At 48.5% G+C, this 23948-nt stretch overlaps 1 protein-coding gene across 9 annotated transcripts; it reads right to left on the reverse strand.

Moving 5' to 3' along the window:
* Positions 1-1434: 1434 nt before the first annotated feature.
* On the reverse strand, positions 1435-18713 carry LOC134054298 (uncharacterized). Of its 9 annotated transcripts, XM_062509944.1 has the most exons (12): positions 18621-18713; positions 18083-18145; positions 17691-17723; positions 17259-17283; positions 16626-16746; positions 16354-16483; positions 14940-15001; positions 12295-12371; positions 9350-9650; positions 8855-8929; positions 7897-8126; positions 6951-7609 (listed from the first exon to the last, which is right to left on the reverse strand). In XM_062509944.1, the coding sequence occupies exons 4-12, from the start codon at positions 17279-17281 to the stop codon at positions 7462-7464; spliced, it is 1167 nt and encodes a 388-aa protein (XP_062365928.1). In that variant the 5' UTR covers positions 17282-17283; positions 17691-17723; positions 18083-18145; positions 18621-18713; the 3' UTR covers positions 6951-7461. The 9 variants fall into 9 exon arrangements, 5 of the variants coding, with proteins under 5 accessions (XP_062365929.1, XP_062365928.1, XP_062365930.1 ...); XR_009934023.1 differs by lacking the exons at positions 17691-17723; positions 18083-18145; positions 18621-18713 and adding an exon at positions 1435-1650 and having other exon boundaries at positions 7312-7609; positions 17259-17408; XR_009934022.1 differs by lacking the exons at positions 17691-17723; positions 18083-18145; positions 18621-18713 and adding an exon at positions 1628-1753 and having other exon boundaries at positions 7312-7609; positions 17259-17408.
* Positions 18714-23948: the final 5235 nt, after the last annotated feature.

Raw genomic sequence — 23948 nt, forward strand, 5'->3', positions numbered from 1 at the left:
TGAAGGCACTGGGTGGGGGGACTTTCAAGAACTGGGAGATGAATCTACCAAAGGCCACATGGTTAGTGAACACCCGAGGTTCCACTAATCGAGCAGGCCCTGCCCAGTCTGAGCCCTTGAGAACACCAGATGGGGACAAGGTTCCAGTGGTGCACATGTGAGGTATGCTAGGAAAAACTGTTTGGGTGAACTCTGCCTCCAGCAAAGACAATCCAATTCGTGGGGTGGTTTTTGCTCAAGGGCCAGGTTGTACCTGGTGGGTGATGCAAAGACATGGAAAGACCCGATGCATACCCCAAGGAGACCTTGTTTTACGGTGAACTACCTACCATACTGTGCCTGTATCTGTAACTGTATGGATGTCTATAATTTGAAGATTTTAATTTGATTTAGCATGATGGTAGGGGAAAATTCGGGGTGGATAATGTAGGGGGTTGGTTCTCTCCCTTTTCCCTCTGTGGAATTTTCCCCATTGTCATGCTAAGATACCTGCTGACTGGGCCCTGGTGACAAGGGGGAGGGGAAGGGAGGGGGGGGGGAAGGGAAGGGGGAAGCCCCGCGAGATTCAAACAGCCAGAAGAGGAAGCTGAATGCTGGGCCTCGGCCCATTTCCCCCCGCAGAGTTCGGAGGATCGCTGTCTGCGTCCCATCCCTGCCATCCCAGCATCAGGAGCCATCCTCCGGGACCGACACCGTGAGCAGAGGGCTCTCTCCATCTCTCTCTCCCCCTGGGACAGTGCTGCCATCACCCCCAGCCCTCCTGCAGCTCTGTGGGACCTGCCTGCCCCCAGCACCAGGAACTGCAGCTCAGGGAAAAGGTGCCTGCAGCCAAAAAACACTGGGACTGAGTTACTGTTCTGTTTGTGGGTAATTTCATAGCTGTTGTTGTTCTCGTTTGTCTTGTTAGATATACTAGTGAAGAACTGTTATTCCTACCCCCCATATCTTTGCCTGAGAGCTCCCTTAATTTCAAAATCATAATAATCTGTAGGAAAAAAAGATCATTTCCTTAGCAAACACCTGTCTTTCAAACCAGAACAGTACCTAGAAAGCCTTTCTGGATTCCTCTTTTAGAGTCCTGCGTGTGCTCTGGGAACAGGGTTTACATGCCAGGGCTGGGCAATACAGAGCCCTTTTCTCTCCCATGGGCTGAGGGTGTGGCACTTGCCATTTCCAAGGGCCCTACAGTTGCCAAATGGGCCTTTTTGGCTCCGCTGAGAAGAGTCCTAAGTGTGAGCCTATCTTAAAGCTGCTTTTCCTGCAAATGTACTCCAGGAATCCACTTTTTTTGAACTCTCAGGTCCTGTGCATGTATACCAACTGAAAGATGGAAGAGGTCTGGGGGGGATGGTGATCTCCTTCTCTAGTGGTTTTTGGGTTTGTTTCGGTTGTTGTTGGATTTGTTCATTTGTGTGGATTGGTCTGGTTTCGGGGGATTATTCTGTTTAATCTTTGTGTTCTATTTTTATTCAACTCCTCCTGGGAGCACTGGATAGGGGTCCAGAAGTGTATCTGACGCTTGTCTGGGGCACAGTGAAGGTGTCCAAGGGGACCTTGCCCGAGCTGCATGCAGAGGAATCCATATCAGCCCGGGCTGAAGGTGCTCAGTGGCCAGTCAGTTGCCTTGGCTGGAAGCTTTCCATGGAGCATCTGTAGGGATGGAGTGTTGGGGCTGCCACGGCTGGGGTGTCACAGCCAGGGGAATGTTGGGACTGCCCTGCTCCTGGCACAGCCCCAAGAGCCTTCCCAGTGCCTGCAGGGGACACAAAGGCTGAGTCAAAGGGTGAGGACTGCAAGAGGCACTGAGCTGGGAGGGACTCAGCAGGATCATGGAGTCCAGGACCTGGCCCTGCACACACAGGCCAACAAGCCAAGGCTATGCATGCCTGGGAGAGGTGTCCAAAGGCTCCTGAAGCTGCATCAGCCTGGTGACTATGAGCATTCCCTGGGGAGCCTGGTCAGTGATGGAGGATCATTTGGTTGGGAAAGGAAGGATGGAAGGACCGATGGAAGGACCTAGATGCCTGAAACCTAGATCTGGTCCTTGCCAGCACCTGGAGCCTGAAATGTGGTGTTTTCTGGCTCCACCACTGCCCAAGTCCTGACACTTCCCAGTGATGGCACACCCTATGTCTAGGAATTTGCATGCCCAGAAAGCCAAAATCTGGCAATTTCCTGGCACCTGCACATGCAGTGCCCAGATCTAGTAATTGGTCTATTATGGAGCACTATGGACCTGTATGGACTGTTATGGACCAGAATGGGCCGATATAGACTGGGATGGAGTTGTGTGGACTGGTATGGACCAGTATGGTCTGGTATTGTCTGTCATGGATCAGTATAAACCAGTACTGACCAGTTCAAATTGGTTCCAACCAGTACCCTCCATTTTCCCCAAATATTTTTCCAGCTGACCCAATTTCTCCCCAGTACCCTCCCAGTTCACCCCAGTTCCTCCCAGTTTTCTCCCATTCCCTCCCAGTCTCTTGCAGTTCATCCCAGTCCCTCCCAGTTTCCCGCCAGTACCCCCCGGTCCCTTCCAGTATGTCCCAGTATAACCAGTACAGCTCACAGGTACTTCAGTGACCCCAGCCCACTGAAGGCTCCATCCCTGATGTTTCCCAAGCATCTTGAGGTCACTAGGCTGGGACAGGAATTTGGGGTTATTTTAGGACATTTGACGACAAATGGGGACATTTGGGGGATAATCTGGGTACATCTGGGGACACTTTTGGAACAATTTAGGGGAAATTTTGGACAATTTTGGGACATTTGGGATAATCTGGGGACACACCTGGGAAATTTTGGGGCCATTTAGGTACAATTTGGGACATTTTGGGGATAATCTGGAGCCATTTGAGGACAAATTTGAGACATTTGGCAACATCTGGGGATCATTTTGGGGCAATATGGGATTTTTTTTTTTTTTGAGGGGGGATATTTAGGGGTGGTTTGGGGGCCATTTGGGGCTATTCTGGAATATTTGGGGTAGTTTTGGGGTGATTTAGGGCCATTTTGGGGTAATTTGTGACATTTGGGCCATTTAAGTACAATTTAGGATATTTGGAGTGATTTGGGGCCATTTTGGAATATTGAGGGAAAAGGGGAATTTAGGAATAAACAGGAATTTTGGGGGAAGAAACAGGAATTTGGAAAAAAAAATGGGAAATTTGGGGGGGAAATGGGAAATTTGGGGGGAAAAGAAATGGGAATTTTGAGGGAAAAGGGGAATTTAGGAATAAACAGGAATTTTAGAGGGGAAAAAGGGGGATTTGGGGGGGAAAAACAGGAATTTGGGGGCGGGAAATTTGGGAAAGAAATGTGAATTTGGAAAAAAATAGGAATTTAGGGGGGAATTTTGAAAGAAAAGGGAATTTAGGAATAAACTGGAATTTAGGGGGGGAAAGGGAGTTTTGGAAAAAATAAATGGAATTTGGGAAGGGAACAGGAATTTGGGGGGGGAAACAGGAATTCTGGGAAAATTGGGAATTTGGGGAAATTTGGGAAGGAAAAAAAGGAATTTTTTGGGGGGGAAATGGGAATTGGGGGAAAACAGCAAATTGGGAAGAAAAAAGTGGGAATTTGGGGGGGGGGAATTGGAGTTTTGGGGGGGAAATTAAGGAGGGGTTGGGAATTTGGGAAAAAATGGGAATTTGGGAAGGAAAACCAGGAATTTTGGAAGGGGGGGGTAACAGGAATTTCAGAAGGGAATTTGAAGGAAATTTGGGGAAATTTGGGTGGAAATTGAGACAATTTAGAGGAAATACAGGAATTTTTTGGGGTAAAATGGGAATTTGGGGGAAAATGTAAATTTTAGGGGGAAAATGGGAATTTTGGGGGAAAATGGGAATTGTGGAAAAACTGGGAAATTCAGGGAAAATATGGGGGGAAAATCTGGGAGGGAAATTGAGAAAAATGAGTAAAAACGGGGAGAAAATGGGAGAAATTTGGGAGAAATGGGACAGGAAATGGGAAAAAAATGGAATAAAATGGGAAATACTGGGGAAAATGGGGTAATTGAGAAATGAGGGAGAAATTTGATGGAACTTGGGAAAAATGGGGGGAACTGGGAGGGACTGGGACCAAACTGGTCCAAACTGTGATCAACTTGGGACTAAACTGGGATCAAACTGGGTCAAAACTGGACTAAACTGGGATCAAACTGGGTCAAAACTGGACTAAACTGGGATCAAACTGGGTCAAAACTGGACTAAACTGGGATCAAACTGGGTCAAAACTGGGATCAAACTGGGTCAAAACTGGGATCAAACTGGGTCAAAACTGGTCTAAACAGGGATCAATCTCACCCGAACTGGGAACGAACTGGGAACGAACTGGGAACGAACTGGGAACGAACTGATCTAAGATGGGACTAAGCTGGTCCAAACTGGGCTAAACTAGGATCAAACTGGAACTAAACTGGGCTAAACTGGTTTAAACTGGGACTAAAGTGAGAACAAACTGGTGCAAGCTGGACTAAACTGGAATCAAATTGTGTCTAAATTGGGCTAAACTGGGGTTAAACTGGACTGAAGTGGGGCTAAAATGGGCTAAACTGATCGAAACCGGGCTAAACTGGGATTAAACTGGGCTAAACTGGTCCAAATTGGGCTAAACTGGGACTAAACAGGGATCAAATTATGCTAAACTGTGATCAAATTGGGATCGAACTGCGCCTATACAGGTCCAAACTGGGCCAAACTGGTACTAAACTAGGATCAAACTGGTCCAAACTGGGACTAAACTGGTCTAAACTGGGCTAACTGGGATCAAACTGGCCGAAACCGGTCCAAGCTCCCCTCAGGCACTGGGGGGGGGTAGGGCTTAGGTGATGACATCAGCAGGGCGTGGCTGGGGAGGAACAACTGAGGATCCCAAGGGGGTTGGGAAGCTCCAAATTGGGGTAAAAGGGGGGGGCAGGGGGATTTTGGGGGGTCCTGGGGGGGAATTTGGGGGTCCTGAATTTGGGGTCCATGATGGGGGTCCCAGGGGCAGTTTTGTGTCCCAATTTTGGGGGTCCTGGTGGGCTTTGGGGGACCTAATTTTGGGAAAGGGTCCCAAAAATCTGTGGTTCAAGCGGGATCCTGGGGGAATTTTGGGGGTCCAAAATTTGGGGTCCCAGGGGTTCTGGGGGGGGTCCCAAATTTGGGGGAGGGGTCGCTCACAGCACGGCCAAGCACGTGGGGATCCCCCAGAGGATGCCTGCGCACCCCACCCACCCCAGCACCAGGCGCTGTCCTGGTCGCAGCCCCAGGACAAGCCCTGCCCCCTTTGGAAAGCCCCCCCCCCAAATCGGGAACCCCCTCAAAATCGGCTGGACTCCCCCAGGATGAGCAGAGGCAGCAGAGCCAGGGGGGCCTCATGGAGAGGCGGAAAAGGGGGGAGGAAATCCCCCAAAACCCCCCAGAATTTCACAAAAATTACCGAAAAATTCCCCCCAAAAATCCCAAGATATTTGAAAAAAGTTCCCAAAAAATCCCCATCAGCCCCCCAAAAATTGTAAAAAACCCCAAAAAATTCCCAAGAAATTCCTAAGGAAACCCAAAACAATTCCCAAACATTTGCAAAAATTCCCCCAAAATTCCCAAGAAATTTTTTAAACAAAAAAAAAACCTAAAAAAATTTCCAAAACTTCATAAGAAATCCCTAAGAAAACCCCAAAAGATTCCCCATAGTTCCCCAAAAGTTGCCAAAAAAATCCCCCCAAAAATTCCCCAGAAGTTTCCCAAGAAATTTCAAAAAAAACCTCCCAAAAAGCTCCTAAAAAACCCTGAATTCCTAAAAAATAAAAAAATTCCCAAGAAACTAAAAATTCCACATAATCCTTTAAAAAAACAAAAAAAGCCTAAAAGAATCCTAAGAAATCCCTAAGAAAACCCAAAAAATTCCAAAAAACCCAAGAAATAAAACAAATCCCAAAAAATCCCCACAAAAAACAAAAAAAACCCAAACAAATCCCTCAATAATCCCCAAAATCCCCCCCAAAAATCCAAAATTCCAATAAATAAAAAATCCCCAAAAGACCCCACAAAATCCCTCTAAAATTTCTCAATTCCCCAAAAAATATCAATAAATCCCAAAAAATATCCCCACAAACTCCCAAAAGTTCCCAAAAAGTCCCTCCATAACTCCTAATAAAACCTAAATACATCCCCCATGTAGGGCTACAATCCTCCCCCCAACAAACAAAAAAATGGCCCTTTAAAAACCTTAACCCCACCCTAAAAAACCTTAACGATCCCTAAAAAAAAAAGCTTTAAAATCCCACAAAAAACCTCTAATGAATCCTAAAGAATCCTAAAAAAACCCCTACAAAACTCATTTAAAATACCTAAAATCCTAAATAAACCTTAAAACAATAAAAAAAATTATACAAAAAAAAAGCTCCCCCAAAACCCCTAAATAAGTCTCAAAAAACTCCCTAAAAACCTTTTAAAAATCCAAAATGTCTCGATTTTATTGTGCTCTCAAAAAAATTCCTAAAAATCCCAAAATCCCCTAAAATCGGAGTTATGGGTGGAGCCCGCCCTAGGTCTCCCAAAAACCGTCGCTGGGAGGAGAAAACCCAAAAAAAAGAAAACCCCAAATTCCCACAAAATCCGCCCTAAATTCGCTCAGGTCTCCCTAAAATTGACACCAAAAATTCCCAAAAATCTCCAAATTATTCCCAAAATTCCCTCTCCACTCCCCCCTGCCCCCCCCCCCCCCCCCCCCCGTGCATTCCCTCTCCTTGGACCCCCAAATTCCCCAAAATTGCTTCCAAATCCCCGAAAAAGCCCCCATAGTTCCCCCCAAAAATCCAACATCATCCACCCTAAAATCACTTGAATCTCCCCAGAATCGATCCCAAAAATCTCTCACCCCCCGCGGTTCCTCTCCTCTCCTCAGACCCCAAAATCCCCCAAATTTCCCCCAAATTCAGGATCTTCCCCGCCACCCCTCCCCGCGGGGTTAGGCACCTGTGCGCACGGTTCCGGCTGTGGCTTAAGGAGGCCCTGCCCACAGGGCAGTCCGTGTCCACATATGGATGTTGTGGCCATAGATGGAGGAGGGCACGCCCCCTCCCAGAGGGAAGGCTTGTTGAGAGACAGCCCTGGAGCAGACTGGGACAGAGGGGCTTTGGTACTGGGGAGACCAGGACAGAGGGGCTTTGGTACTGGGGGGACTGAGATGGTTTCCTGTGGTACCGACTGGGGGGTCCACTTTGGATCCCCCATTGAGCACAGGCTGAGGCCACACGCCCTACACTGCTTCTTTATTCCTGACCAGCCACAGCCTCCTGAGCCCGTCAGGGGAGAAGGGCCTCCTCACCTGGCTCCTCCCCCCCTTCCTCGGTGCAGAGAAGTGTGTGGGGCATGCAGCAGGGCAAGTGTGGCTTCCAGAGAGTGCATATGGCACGCAAAAACGTGGGTGTGGCGTGCAGACATACAGGCATGGCCTACGGAGAAGTGGGCGTGTCCTCTAGAGAAGTAGGTGCGTCCTGCTGAAGGACTGACAGGGCCTGCGCAGAAGTGGGCATGGCCTCCAGAGCATGGGCAGCACCTCTCTAGCGCTGCATCCAATGGGAGAAGGGGGCGTGGCCAGGGTCCACTGAGCCGGCTGGGTCCACCTGAGAGGGGTGGGTGAGCAAGGGGCAGGGTGAGAATAAAGGGGTCAGGGCTTTAGTGGGAGGAGCCCCTCCCCCACACCAAAGCTCTTCCATTTCCCCCATCCAGCCTCTCCCCTAAAGCCCCTCCCCCAATTCCTCCAGCCCCTCCCCTTTCCCTCAAGTTCTTCTCCTTCCCTGAAGCCCCTCGCCCACCCAAGCCCCCCCACTTTCAGCTCTTTCCCCACTCCTCAATACCCTCTACTTCCCCCAAGACCCTCCCCCACCCTCGTGGCCCCTCTCCCCATCACCATTGGCTGACGCGTTGCTCCAGCTGGGGCCAGGCCATGATTTGCTGCTGGCTGCAGTCTCTGACCAATTGCAGCTGGGGGACGAGCTCGGTCATGCCCTCGGGATGGGGGAGGGGCAGCTGCTCAGGCTCAGGCCCTTCCCCCAGCCCAAGCCCCGCCCTCCGGTGCACGCACAGCATCCCCTGGTGGAGCTCCTGCTTCAAGCCGGCCACCCGGGACAGCAGCGCCCCCTGCTGGACAAGGGGAGGGGTGGGGGAGGGGTGATGGATGGATGTGGATCCTGAGCCCCTCCCCCACCCTTCAAGTCCCTCTGCAAGCCCCTCCCCCACACAAACCCCTCCCCTTTTCTCTAAGATCCTCCCCCACATCTCAGGCCTTTCCTGCTCAAGCCCCTCCCCCTCTTTAAGGCCTTCTCTTTTCCTTTGGGTTCCTGCCCCTTTCAGGCCCCTCCCCTTAAGACTCTCCCTCCCCCCTTAGGCCACTCCCCTTCCCCTTAGGCTGCTCCCCTTTCTCTACAGGCCCTTCCCCCAGCCCAGACCCTGCTCCTCCCCTACCTGCTCCACTCCCAGCTCCCACCTTATTTCCTGCAGTGGGGGAGGGGTCCAACGGTGGGGGAGGGGCTGTCCCAGTGCTTCCACTTTGTAGATGCAATGTCACCCCTCCCCCTCCAGCGGGAGAGGGGCTGAGCCCAGCCCCGCCTGGGCCACAGCTACAACCTGCAGCCAATCAGAGAGAAGGGACTGGGAGGCACTGGGATGGACTGGGAGGGCACAAAGGGGTACTGGACTATGCAGGTCCATACTGGTCTGTACCAGTCCATATCAGTCCTTACTGAACTGTTCTCATCTGTACTGGTTTATACTGGTCCATACTGTTTCATAGTGGTTCCATACTGGACTGCACTGGTCTGTACCAGACTATACTGGCTCATAGTGGTCTGTACTGGTGCAATCCCCACCTCCTCCTGGGCACTGTGCAGTTGCACACAGCACTCCCTGCTGGTGGCAATGAGGAATCGCAGGCACTGCTGGAGCTGGAGGGGCCAAAATCACATGAAATCAACCCAAAACTCAATCCAAAAATTAACTAAATCTCACCCAAAGATGACCCAAAAAACCCCAAAACAGCCCAAAAAAATCCCAAAATCCTCCCAAAATTGACTCCAGCCCCCCCAAATGACCCTAAAACCCACCCAAAAACCTGAAAAATGACCCCAAAATCCCTCATAAAGAATCATCTGAAAAAGCCAAAAAAGACCCAAAATCCCCCCAAAGTGACCTCAAAAATCCCAAATCCACTCCCAAAAATAACTCAAATCCCCAAAACTGCCCCAAAAAGACTCAAAGTGCCGAGAATGCCCCAAAATCTGCCTAAAATTCTCCCCAAAATGACCCCAAATACCCGAAATCCACCCCCAAAAAACCCCAACATGCCCCAAAATCCCATCACTCACCACTCGGCGCCTCCCCTTCTGGATCTGCTGCCTGAGCTGCTCCAGGTCAGATTTTGGTTCCAATTTCAGGTCTGATTTTGGGGCTGATTCTGATTCTGATTTCGATTCCTTTTTTGGGGCCCATCTCTGTTCTGATCTCAGGGCCGATCTCTGTTCCCATCTCGGGGCTGATTTCTGTTCCAATTTCGGTTCTGATTTTGGGGTAGATTTTGAGGTTTCTGGGGATTCCCCCTCAAGCTCCTGAAGCCCCCAGTTCAGGGACTCCAAATATGCGCTCAGCCCCACCTGGGCCATACACAGCCTGAGGGGGGGGGAGAGGGGGGGAGGGAAAATTGGGTGAAAAACCAGGATTTTGGAGAAAATGGGGGAAAAAACAGGGATTTTGAGAAAAAAATGGGGATTTTGGTAAAAATTGAGGATTTGGGGAAAAAATGTGGATTTGGGGAAAATATGGGGGAAAATGGGGAAAACAGGAAAAAATGGGGAGAAATGTGGGATTTTGGGGGAAATGAGAAAAATGGAGAAAAAAGGAGGGAAATTGGGGGAAACGAGAGATTTGGGGGAAAGGAGGGATTTTGGGAAAAATGGGGATTTTGAGAGAAAAATTTGAGGGAGGAATTTGGGAAGAATCTCAGGATTTTGGGAGACTTTCGGTTTTGGGGTTTTTTGGGCTGAATTTTGGGTACATTAGGATGAATTTTGGGACAATTATGGGATATCTGGCTGGGATTTGGGGGTTTTTGGATAATTCTGGGGGTTTTGGATGACTTTTGGGACAATTTTGAGCTGGATTTGGGTATTTTGGGGATTTTGGGATAATTCTGGGGTTATTATGGGATACCTGGCTGAGGTTTCGGGGAGTTGTGATAATTCTGGGATAATTTTGTGGGGTTTTGGGATGAATTTTGGGTGTTTTGGGTTGAAATTTTGATATATTGGGCTGGATTTGGGATAATTTTGGGCTGAATTTTGGATATTTTCGGATGAAATTCACATATTTTGGGGAATTGGGGATAACTTTGGGCTGGATTTGGGTATTTTGGGATAATTCTGGGATAATTTTGGGACTATTTTGGGGTTACCTGGCTGGCATTTGAGGGTTTGGGGATAGTTTTGGCATGAATTTCTGTGGTTTTGGGATAATTTTTGGATTTTTTAGGATTAATTTTTGGATAATTTTGGGACTATTTCACAATTATTGTGAGGTTTTTGGGATAATTGTGGGACAATCTGGGATAACTCATGTACTATTCTGGGATGACTCAGTGACTATTATGGGTTACCTAGCTAGGATTTTGGGGTTTTTTGGGGATAATTTTTGGACTAGATTTGGGTATTTTGGGATAATTTGGGGGGGGGGATTTTTTGGGACTACTTTGGGCATTTTGGGCTGGATTTTGGCATTATTCTGGGATTATTTCGGGATTTTTTGGCCTAATTTGGGTATTTTGGGGTTTCTGGAATAATTCTGAGATAATGTGGGATAATTCAGGGACTATTATGGGACAACTCAGGAAGTATTTTGGGACACCTGACTGGGATTTGGGTTTCTATGGGGATAATTTTGGGTTGGATTTGGGTATTTTGTGCTTTCTGGGATAACTTGGGCTAATTCAGGATCTGGCTGGGATTTGGGTTTTTTTTCTAGGTAATTTTGGTCTGAATTTGGTTATTTTGGGGTTTTTGGGATAAATCTGTGATTATTATGGGATAATTTTGGGCTGGACTTGGGGGTTTGGCATTATTTTGGGATAATTATTTTGGGGTTTGGGGGCTTGATTAGGCTGTCTTGGGGTTTTTAGGATAACTTTGGGTGGATGTGGAGTTTTTGGGATAATTCTGAGATTATCAGGGATAAGACACTGACTGTTATGGGATATCTGGCTGGGATTTGGTTTTTTTGGGGATAATTTTTGCATGAATTTCAGCGGTCTGGGGAGAATTTTGGGTTAATTTTGGATGGCTCTGGGTACCTGGCTGGGATTTAAGGATTTATGGCTAATTTTGGGATAGATTTGGGGGATTTTGGAATAATTTTAAGGGGGGTTTGGAATGAATTCTGGGCGTCTTGGACCGAGTTTTGAGGTGAAATTTGGATATTTTCGGATGAAATCTGGGCGTCTTAGACCGAGTTTTGGGGTGGAATTTGGATATTTTTGGATGAAATTTGGATATTTTGGGGTTCTGGGGACGTTCTGGGGACAATCTGGGGACAATCTGGGGACAATCTGGGGATTACCTGGCTGGCTTTTGGGGGTTTTGGGATATTTCTGGGATGAATTTTGGCAGTTTTAGGATAACTTTTGGATTTTTTGGGACAACTTTTTGGATAATTTTGGGCTGGATTTTGGGGATTTTAGGCTGGATTTTGGGATTACTTCAGGATTATTTTGGGGTTTTGGGGTATTTTGGGGATTCTGGGATAATTTTGGGATAATTAGGGATCATTCAGGGACTGTTACAGGATAACTCAGGGATTATTTTGGGACACCTGTCTGGGATTTCAGGTTTTTTTGTGGATAAATTTGGGCAGGATTGGTGTTCAGGGATTTAGGATAACTCAGGGACTACTATGGGATAGCTGGTTGGGATTCTAGGTTTTCTGGGGATATTTCTGGGCAGGATTTGGGTTCTTTGGGCTGGACTTGAGGGATTTTGGGCTGGATTTTGGGATTATTTTGGGGGTTTGGGGCTGGATTTTGGCATTGTTTTGGGATTAATCTGGGATTTTGAGACCTGATTTGGTTATTTTGAGGTTTCTGGGATAATTCTGGGACAACCTGGGATAATTCAGGGACTATTATGGGATAACTCAGGGACTATTATGGGACACCTGACTGGGATTTGGGTTTCTTTGGAGATAATTTTGGGTTGGATTTAGGTTTTTGTGCTTGATTTGGGTATTTGGGATAATTTAAGAGAAGTCAGGGACTTCTATGGGATACCTGGCTGCTGTCCTGATGCTCTCATCCCTGCCCAGGTGTGGCTGCAGCAGCTCCAGCTTCTGCCTCAGCTGGGCCAGCTGGGATAGCATGGGGGGGGAGCTGTGCCCAGAGCCCCCCCATGGTCCACCAGCCCTCCTGGAACCCCAAAACATCAACTCAGGGTCCCCAAAAAATCCAAATTCAGCCCCAAACCCCCAAATTCACCCCTGAAAGTCAACCCAGTGACCCAACCCCCCCAAATTTACCCTAAAATGATTCCAGGGAAAATAAATATCCCAAAAAATCAAGTCATGGGCACCAAAAACTCCAAATTCACCCAAAAAACCAAAATTCAGCTTGAAACCCCATCTTTCACCCCCACGAACCCAAATCGCCCAAAAAATGAACTCAAGGATCCCAAAACCCCCAAATTCCCCGCAAAAACTGAACTCAGGCACCCAAAAACACCAAAGCTCACCCCAAAAATGAACTCACGGACCCCAAAAACTCCAAATTCACCCCAAAAAATGAACCCAGGGAACCCAAAACCCCCAAATCTACTCCAAAATTACCCCAAAATTCCCTCCCAGACCCAAAAGCCCCAAAAACTTTGAGTCCCACAGCCCCAAAATCCCTGCAGGACCCCCCACATTTCCCCAAAATCTCCCCAAATTCACCCACAATTCCAAAACCTCCCCCAAAAAATTCCCCAAATGCGACCTAAAGTCCCCCACCGGAGCCCCCAAAATCCCCCAGATTTCCCCAAAAATCTCCAAAAACCTTCCCAAAACTCCCCTGCATTCCCCATCCCCACAAAATTTTCCCCCAAATCTTCCCTATGACATCCCAAAATTCCCAAAGTGCCCCAAAATCCCCAAAGTCCCCACAAAATCTTCCTGAAAATCCCCCCCAAGATATCCCAAAATCCTCCCATATTTCCCCAAAACACCCCAAGGATACCCCAAAATTCCCCCCAAAATATTTCCTAAAAAATCCCCTAATAACCCCGCAAAATCCCTAAATCCCCCCAGATTCTCCCAGCCCCCAGGATCCCCCCAAAATCCCCCAATTCCTCCCAAAAGTCCTCCAGATCCCCCCCAAAATTCCCATGGGAGGCCCAAAAATCTTCCCCAATATCCCAAAAATAACCCCAAAATTACCCCAAAATCCCAAAAATGCACCCAGCCTGTCCCTTACACCTGGAACAGGCTCTTCAGGGTGGGCGGGGCCTCAGCAGTGTGGGTTGGGCAAGTGGGGAGTGCCTTGTGGGGGGAGGGGCACAGGCTAAGCTCTTTTATCACATGACCACGCCCCTTTCCTTTGAAACCCAACCCCTTTTCACAGCAACCTTATTTCTTTTCACCATGGTCACGCCCCCTTTTTACCCGTGGCCACACCCCTTTTAAGCATGATTATGCCACTGTCCTGGCCACACTCCCTTTGCACTGTAACACCATTTTCCATCATGGTCACGCCCCTTTCACTACAACCACGCCCTCTGTAACCCTGGGCACGCCCCTTTTCCACCATGGAGACACCCCTTCTCGATGTGACCACGCCCCTTTTGCCATGGCTACACCCCCGGTTTACCCTGCTCACACCATGGTGGGGTTTTTGGGGAATTTAGAGTCAAAGCATCCTAAAAAAGCTCTTGGAGGGATTTTGGGCATCAGGGAGACCCCCAAAAAGGGAATTTCGGGGGATCTGAAGGGATCTGGGGGACTCCAAAAAGGGATTTTAGGGGATTTGGGGTGTCAAAAGATCCCCAAATAAAATTGTGGGGAGATTTTTGCCACCAGGGGGCCACCAAAAAGGGACTTTGGGGGGATCAGAAACCCCAAAAAGGAATTCCAGAAAGATCCAAGAAATTCCAAAAATCATTTTTGGGGGGGTTTCAAGGAATTCCAGGCGCTGGGGGACCCCAAAAAAGGATTTTGAAGGGATTTAGAAAATCAAAATACCCCAAAAAATAATTCTGGGGAAAATTTGGGTAACCGGGTGACCCCAAAAGGGGTATTTTTGGGGAATTTTGCGAGATCAGAAACTCAAGAACAGGATTTAGGAGAGATACAAAAAATACAAAAAAATCAATTTTGGGGAGGTATCAAGCAATTTCAGGCACTCGGGGAACCAAAAAAAAACAATTTTGGGGGAATTTTGGGCATCAGGGGATCCAAAAAATGAATCTCAGGGGGATTTGAAGGGATTTGGGGGACCCCAAAAAGAGATTTAGGGTGATTTTGTCTACCAGGGGATCCCAAAAAGGATTTATGGGGCTATTTTGGGGTGTGAAGGGATCCCAAAGAGGGAATTTTTGTGGGATCAGAAACCCCAAACATGGAATTTGGGAGATCCCCAAGCCCTGCCCCTTTAAGCCCCACCCTCTTCATGCTCTGATTGGCCAACACCTCCAACGCCCACAGCACAGCCTCAGCACTGTGACCAATCAGCATGGCCAGTAGGGGGCGCCAAGTGTCAGGAAAAGGGGGCATGGCCTCAGCTTCGGCCTCCCATCCTTTCCCCTGAGGAAGCCATGCCCACCTGAGCCTGTTCCAGCCAATCCTGAGCCTTCTTCTGACCTGGCCTTGGGTGATTGACAGTATATTTAGGTGGGGACTTAATTAGCCAAAGGGTTAATGAGTTAATGAGGAAGGGGTGGGGCTTACCTGGGCAGGTGCAGTCTCCGCAGCTCCGCCTCCCTGGTTTTGCACAGGGCCTTGATTGACAGCTGGGGAGGGGAACCAGGGTTGGGTGATTTTTCGGAATTTCTAAGGAATCTCAGGGGAATTTGGAGGGTTTTGGGGGAGGTTCGGGGGTCCTGAGGGGACTTCTGGAATTTGGAAGAAATCAGGGGGATTTTGGGGGGATCTAGGAGGAATTTGGGGGGTTTGAGGGAGAATTTTAGGGGGAATTTAGGGGGTCCTGTGGTGAACTTTGGAGGAGTCTGGGGGAATTTGGAGAGTTTGGGAGGAAGCTGGGGAAATTTGCAGGGTTCTGGGGGAATCTGGTGGGAATTTGGGGATTTTGGAAGGATTGTAGGGGGAATTTAGGGAGTCTTGAGGGATTTAGATTGGTTCTGGTAGAAACTGAGGGCAAGGGGGGTGGGCTGGGGGAATTTGTGGGGGATTTTAGCAGAAATTTTGGGGATCATGGAGGAAATTGAATTGGGGGGTTTTGAGGGGGATTTTATGGGGTCCTGAGAGAATTCTGGGGCATTCTGGGGGTTGGGGTTAGGGGAAACTTGGATATCCTGAGGGGATTTTAGGGGCAATTCTGGGGGATCCTCAGAGAATTTGGGAGGAATTTGGGAGGTCCTGGGGGGAGCTCTGGCGTAATTTAGGTGGTCCTGGGGTAATTTAGAGCAGTTCTGGGGGGATTTGGGGAGGAATCCGGGGTATTTGGGTGTATCTGTAAGGAATCTGGGGGGATTTAGAGGGGTCCTGAGAAGATCTGAGGTGGCTCTGAGGGCCTTTTGGGAATCTGGGGGACCTTGGGGGAATCTGGGAGGGTCTTGAGACAATTTTGGGGTGTCCTTGGCCAAGTCTGGTGGGATTTTGGGTGGAAATTTGGGACATCCCGAGTTGTTTCACCCTAGGCCCTGCCCCCATGGAACCCCCACCCCAGGCTGTGCCCCCTCACCAGCACCTCTGGCTCCACCCCCGAGGACAACATGGCCCAAAGCTCCGCCCGGGACTTGCCTGGCCTGAGGAGAGGGAGTCCAAAATATCCTCAAAATCCTCCCAAAATCCCCTCAAATATCTCCCAAAATCCCCCAAGGGACCCTCAAAATTTCCTCAGGGACCCCAAAATCTCCTCAAAATCCTTCAAATCCTCCCAAAATCCTCTTAAAATCCCCCCAAAATCCCCTCAGGGACCCCACAAATTTCCAAAACTCTCATCAGGAACCCCAAAATCCCTTCAAGGACCTCCCCAAAACTCCTCAAATTCCCAAAAAGTCCCCAAACTCCAAAAAAAGTTCACTCTCCAGTATCCCCTCAGGACCCTGCAAAATTCCTCCCCATTACCCATAGAAGGAAGTCCCACCTAAACCCCTCCCCCTTCAGGCCACACCCCTTTTACTTTTGTTGTGGGCCCTTGAGCGCCTCCTCCCGCAGCCAATCAGGGCTTGGCTCTGCTGCCAGCGGCTGAAACGCTGCCGCCTGCTGACGCGCCGCCGACCTCTGGCTGTGCCCTGCCTCCAGCGAGACCTCTGGGGGGGAAGAGGGGGTCAAGGACCCCAAAACTGGGGTTTGGGGGAACAGGAGACCCCAAAATGGTCAGTGGGGACGTGAAAAATGGCGTTTGAGTATAGGAACCGTTGTGTGGGTCCCATTGTTTCCGGCCGGACTCACCAAGGTGCCGCACCTCTTTCTCTGCGTCTTCAGTGGCGTCTCGCAGGTCCTGCTGCAGCTTCTAGAGCTGTGCCACCGCCGCACACAGCTCCTCCTCGCAGCCTGGAGGACCAGCCGCGGCCTGCCAGAACACCGTGCCAAAATTTGACCCCAAATCTTCCCGAATTCACCGCAAAATTCACCCAAATCCCCCCCAAAATTCCCACAAATCTCCCCTTAGTTATCCAAAGCATCCTCACCTTACCCAAAACTCCCAAAGTTTGGAAAAAAAAAAATAAAAATCCAAAATCCCCTCCAAAAAATGAGGCTCAAAATGTGGGGATTAACCCAAATTTTTTGGAATTCGCCCCAAATTTCTCACACCTAAACAAGAGGGACCCCCTAAATTTTGAAAGAGTTCCCAAAATGACCCCAAAGCCCCTAGAATTGGCTGAGAACCCTCATCTTCCTCCCCCTAAATTACAGGGACACTGCAAAATGACCCCAAAGTTTGGGGGATACCTCAAAATATCTCCCAAATCTGAGGGGGATTCCCTAAAATTTTAAGTTCCCAACCCTGAATCTGCACCCTCGAATTTAGGGACCCCCTTTAAAATCCTTCCAAAGCCTCCCAGATTTGGAGGTTCCGCTCACCTCTGGCTCTTGCGGGTGTCCATACCTGAATCCCATGTTAAGGAATAATTTTGGGGTTTCCCCCAGTTTTTGGGACCCTTCTCCCCTGCAATTTCAGGGACCACATAATACTTTTGAGATCTCGCAATCCCCTCTCCCCTTAATTTCTTGGGTTCCCAAATAATTTTTGCCCCCCCCCCCCCCCCCCGTTTCACAATCCCACCCAAAAATGCCTCCCCTTAAATTCTGGGGTGAAACCTCACTGGGACATCCCATCCCAAATTTCTGGGGTCCTCCCCCTAATTTTGCAGCTCTCCCCCCCAATGATTTTGGGCCTCCCAAATCCCCCAAAACATTTGGGAACGCTACAAGTTCCCCCCAGTTTTTGACCCCCCATTCCAGGTTTCCAGGTGCCCCTCCAATTTTTGGGGGCCCCCTCAAGTTTTTGGATACAAGCGTAGATTATCCCGAATTTTCTTCACGTTCCTGTGGGGACACCCCAAAAATATTGTGAGGGGGTCCCGAAAAGGCGGGCGAAATGCGCCGCGGGACATGACGGGACTTGCAGTCCGGGAGGGTCAGAGCCCACCACAAAGCTCTATGGGCGCGCGGAGCATGACGGGAATCGTAGGCTCGGCTATAATGAAGTTCTAAGGGGTGGGGTGGATGATGGGAGATGTACGCGCACGCACAATGGGAGTCTACAGCGGCGCAGGGCATGATGGGAGCTGTAGTCCTGGAGAGGGCACAACCTTAATCCTATCCCTCCCAGTCTGGGGGTTTCCTCTTAATTTTGGGAGTTTTTGTGGTGTTTTCATCCCCCTAATTTTGGTGTCCCCCCTCACCGGCGGCTCCGGACGTGGCGGGTGACATAATCCCAAAATGGGGCTGTGGGGCCAGAGCAGAGCCTGGAGGAGAGGGAAGGGGGAAAAGGGAGGTCAGGGAGACACCAGAATTTGAGAGTGACCCTAAAATTCGTTTGAGGAGCCCAGAATTCACCGCGGACCCCTAAACTCCCCAAAGAGATTCTAAAACTCACCAAGGGATCTTAAAATCAGCCCCAGGCACCCCCAAACTCACCCAGAACGCCCTAAAACAGACCCAACTCCCCCCGCCCCTAAGGACCTTCCAAAGGGACCCCAAAATTCCCTCAAGATTCTCCCAAACTGCCCCAGGACCCCCCAAACCCCCTCCAGACCCTCTCGATGTGATCCCAAACCGCTTCAGTCCTCCCAGATTCCCGATCCTCTCCTCAGAGAGGTTCTCACCCACGGGTCCCCGAAGCCCCCCAACCCTCCCCGCCTCAGAGCGGTTCCCTCGGGGGTCCCTGCGTGGTCCCGAACTGCGCAGCACATCCGGGGAGGGAGCGACGGAGGGCGGCACCTTCATCTCCTCCCAGAGCCAGCGCTCCAGAGCCTCCGCCATCCTCAGGTGGGCTGTGAAATGGAGAAAGGGAATGCGAAAACACGCTCTAAAATGCGCCGCGGGGCAGCACGGGAGAGAGGGGCGGGGCCTTTAGTGATTCGCTATGGGAGGCGCGGGGCATGACGGGAGTTATAGGCGAGTAACCGTGGGGTGGGAATCGTAGGCGTGGCTATAATGAGGCTCTATGGGGCGCGGGGTTGATGGGAGCTATAGTGCGTGTTTAATGGAGCTCTAGGCGTGTCGCGGTGCATGATGGGAGATGTAGTGTCGGAGGTTGCTCCAACGGGAAGCTTGAGGGGCCTAGGGGGGCACCTGGGGGTCCCAAAGGCCATTTGTGGGTCAGATGATGCGCGGACAAACAGCGTATAATCCACAAAAAAAAGTTATAAGGGTAGGTATGTATTTATTCAGCGCTGAGGTGCTTCTCCAAAAACCGTTTTTATAATTGATTGTCTGTCTCTGTTAGTGCATCTAATAATAATTGTAAAATGCTCCAATCTAGATTATGTTGTTTTATTATATATCGCAGACGATTAGCCATGTTAACTGGATCACTGTGGTAAGTTTTAGCAACCTTCTCCAATGCCTCCAAGTCGATTGAGGAGAAGGGAGATCTAACCAATACCCTTTCTCCCTCTGGTCCCACTGCCTCTCACAGAGATGCCTGTAATATGGGTGTCTGCTGTCTATTCCACTGTTCGGTTGGAGGGGAGGAATAGGCTGGGGCTGATGGTACCTCAGAGTCTGCATCCTCATCCCTTTCCTGTCTTATGTGGGGAGATCTGAGTAGATCATCTGCCAGATCTTGTTTCTGGGCCACAGTCTGGTAACTCTCATCCAATTTTGTACATCTTTGCCATATACTGTAGGCTGAACAACACCGCTTAAGCTTTCCTCTCTTATTTTTATTCTCCTTCTCTAGGGCCAATACCACAGGGTCAGATGGAGCCCTGAGCCCACAGTCCCTCTGCCATTACGGGTTGTTATAAATGAGAAGCAAAGTCTTGATATTTAGCAAAATTTAGATTGCTTTATTTGATGTAGATGGAGCAAGCAGCGCTGGGGAACGTGACGGGTCACCGTCCACTCCATGCTCCATCGAACCTTGGTTTGCAGCTCCTTTTTATAGTATGGTCTTCCTTGTAGTCTCTGTCAAGCAGCCATGTGGTCTTGGTGGATAAGGAACAGTAGACATGGGGGGTCTGGTCTTAACAGATAGGTTGGGATTGATTACACCAAGGCAGGAAATCTGGTATTGCAAAATCTTTCAGGCCGTGAGAAACCCCCACTTTACAGACTGATATCAAATACAATTTACTAAAAAACACAATATTCATAACAGGGGGATTTAAACAGAATTATTTAATCATATATATTTTTCTCTAGCTAATGTCCATGCTTCATTTCAGACCTAAGTATTCTGGTTTATACAAACCCCAATGCTTTTATGATTAACACAAATCTTTTATCAATTATCACAGGGTGGTTTCTAAGAGAGAAAAACATATCTGCATATGCTACCTCTGTCCACTTCCCTTCCCTGCTAAGAAACAGCATGAGCTGTAAGAGCATGTTATTATCCAAAGTTCCAGTTGGTGGCCACTTTGCTTTCTTATCCAATTTAATAAAGGCTACCAGTTTTTACAGAATCTAATAAAGTCTCTTTTGTTTTCTTTGCCCCCGTGTCCAGCATTGGCTTTTCAATGTGCAAAAATACAGCCTAGTGGACTGGCCTTAGGGATCTCTTTACTTTGTCCAGTCCCCATTATCTTCTCCTTCTTGTCTTGTTTCCCCCCCAAACTTTTCCTCACACAATTTCACTGTTCTTTGCCAGTTTTCTTCACACACAACCCCAATTCACGGTCACCCAACATGACTTCACACACTAGCTTCAGAATTTTAGGTTCAACATTGACTTGATTAGGATAGTTGTTCAATTTACACTTGGGGCATACACCCTGCTGGTTACTAGAGCAACAATACCAATGTATTTCACAATCTCCACACTGTAATAAAAGCCATGCCAGATGCCAACCCTTGATCCTCTGGCAGCTCCAAATCTCCCACAAAAACAAGCTATCCTATTCACTCTCTCTGAATTACCCAGAGTCTCTACTGCAGGTTGTTCCCAGTCTAAGGCTACCAACCTCCCTGCAGAGGTTTTGTATATCCCTCCTAGATAGACCTGTTTGTTCCCTCTTTCTATACAGTGATTTATTGGATCAATAAATTCCCAGGGATCAAGTCCAAACCACTCCTGAGGAGAGACTCCTTTAGTTTGTCTATCCATGGTTAAAACTGTAATGAATGTGATTCGTGCTAACTAAACCGTAACTATATTAGCAAAATTGTACTTGTATTAATAGAAAACAGTTGTTACAAAGCAAAGAAAGCAAATAGTGAGGAAAAAGCAGATGGACTCCCTCAGATGTTAGGTGGGAGTAGTAGAAGCATGTAGGTTTGATAAGCCACATCTAGAAATAAAAATTCTGACCTTGGACTGGGCCAAATTGGCATGACTCCAGGCATGGAACTTGAAATTATATAACACCAAGCTTAGTGCTCCTGCACTGCCTGCAAGGTTACAGAGCAGACACTGATGAGGACAAAGAGCCTTCATCGGAAATAAGACCCCCAAAAGGATGAGCTCTAACTATTAGTAGAGCATGCGCAGCACAACATAGTGATATAGATTTTAGGAATAAAAACTAGGAGGAGTTTTCCAGGAAGTTCTGTATTATATGTATTAGCATAGAGTATATAAGTGTGATTTTTGGTTTGTTTGTTTGATATGTGAGGAAGGGCAGGGCCCTCCCCGTATCCCTGGTTAGTTTTGCTCATTCTTTATACGGACCTTAATTATACTGAATTACTCACTGGCAAATTTTGTACATTTTTAAATATGTATATTTAATATATTTGATTTGATACAGTTGCTACTATTAAAAAAACGTTGCTGAATTTTTCTTGTTGTTTGGTAAATTGGACAGATAGAATAACATTTATAACAGTCCTCTAGCACCTTCTAGCCCCAAAAGGGTCTCCAAGAGACCTGGAGAGTGACATTGCACAAAGGGGTACAGAGTGACAGGACAAGAGATAATGGTTTCAAACAGACAAAAATTAGGTTTAGATTAGATTTTGGGAAGAAATTCTTCCCTGAGAGGATGGTGAGGCCGTGGCACAGGTTGCTGAGAGCAGCTGTGGCTGCCCCATCCTTGGAAGTGTACAGGGCCTGGCTGTACAGAGCTTGAAGCTACCTGGTCTAGTAGAACATGTCCCTGCTCATGACAAGGGAGTTTGAACTAGATGATGTTTAAGGTTCCTTCCAACCCAAAGGAAGGAAGGATTCTAGGATCCTATTGTTCTGTGATTCTGTGATTTGATTATTCTATAAAAGTTTCCTTTTTAGGGACCAAATATTTACTTTTAGGTCCCATATGTGCATTTTAGAGTCCAGTGACTCATGACTGCTCTGCTGCACCTGCCAGGAGCCTGCCCTGGCCTAGCAGCTCCATAGGCTCCAGCTATCTGGTGGAGATGCTGATGGTCACCCTAGGGGGACAGCACTGCTGGCTGGATTCTTTTAGGCATCCGTGACACCTTGAGCCTGGGAGGAAGGTCACATGGAGGGTGAATCAGGGCTTTCCCACCTCCTTCTCCAGCAGAGGCACCTGCAGCCATTTGTCCATGAACATGCACAGAGGGCTGTGGAATATGTCCAAGGATGGAGCCTCCATGGGCTCACTCAGTGGCCTCTGCTGGTGCTCGGCACCCTTTACCACCTCCCTTTCTAAAAGGGAACTAAAAGGGGTTCCTGCCAGCCTATCTCTCCAGCTTGCCCAGCTCCCTCAGGGATAGCAGCACAACCCCTGGCCTAAGCACCACTCTTCCAGTTTGCTGTCATGTGCCAATTTTTTAAGCACGTCCTCTGCCCCAGAAGACAGACCATTAGCTGAGGAAGATGTTAACCAGGATCAATCCCAGTGCTAATTCCTGGGAGACAGTGTTTGTTCCTGGCACAACAATAGATTTGGTGGCAATGAGCAACACCCTCAGGGCCCAGCCTTCTTCAGTCCCAATCACTGTTGGCTCATTCAGTTCATGTTGTTTTTAGTGACTTGAACTCCATATTTAAAAAACAAGAGATTGTCAGTTGGGCACATGCAAACATGCAGCTTTCAAAATCCCATTACACAAACAGTGGGTATTTCCACCAATTGCCCCAAAACCTACAGAGAAGGAAACATCTTGTAAATTATACACACAAGGCTAACAAGGGGGTTTAATTCTGGCTTTGTCTTTTCTGCCTGTTTGTTCTAAATGAGTGTTTCCTCCTCCTCTTTGCTGACTGGTGGTAGTCTATGATCTCCACAAACCGTCTACGGAGATCATAGCCCCATTTAGGTGATCTGCTCTGCTCTCTCTGCCTTGGCAGGGATTGCTTCCGAGCAGCACAGGGTTCATTAACCCTCTTGGAGCTAGCATTTGAGGACCCTCCTGGTGTATCATCCTTTGGGTCTTGGTCACAGTGTGGAGGACTTCTTCTCCACCAGCTCCTCCTCCTTCTCCTCGCTGACTGGTGATAGTCTCTGATCTCCACAAACCATCTGCAAAGATCATAGCCCTGCTGTGAGGACAGGCTTTGCTCTCTCTGTCTCATCAGGTGTTGTACCCAAGCAGCACTGGGTGCAGGAGCCCACTGACAGCTTCTGTTGAAGGGCTCTGAAGCTGTGCCATCCTTGAGAGCATGGTCACGACTTGGAGGACTTGTTCTCTTTCTCTTCCTTCCTGTTGAGTTGTTGGAGCCAATGCTGTTCATGAACCAGCTGCAGTGACCATTGCCCTGCTGCAGGGATCTACTCTGGATCCTCTTCCTGGCAGTTGTCCTCTGGCAGTGCGTTGACATAGTCCTACCAGGTGGACTGTGTGTCCCTGCAGAACCTGCTTGCTCACTGCTGGCCTCCCACTGACTGAGGAAGGAATGGGCATAGGATGGTGTCAGAGAGGAAGCCACCATTCTTCCCATTTTCAAATCAGAGCATCTGGAGAAAATATAAAGTGATCTCTGTTTAAGGCATTCCTTGCAGGCTCCTCTCGGTTTCAGTCATTTTCTTGGAGTGGTTTCTACAGCAGAGAGATTTCACCAAGGTCACCAATGGAAAATTTGATGGGGGTCTTCCCACATTTGCCCCTGTCAGAACAAGTCCTCATGTCTGTTCTCCCTACAGCCTTTGTTTCACAGACTCCTAGAGAGGTTTGATTTGGACAGTTCCTTACATACCA

Source organism: Cinclus cinclus, chromosome 28, assembly GCF_963662255.1.
Source record: "Cinclus cinclus chromosome 28, bCinCin1.1, whole genome shotgun sequence".
Taxonomy (NCBI): domain Eukaryota; kingdom Metazoa; phylum Chordata; class Aves; order Passeriformes; family Cinclidae; genus Cinclus; species Cinclus cinclus.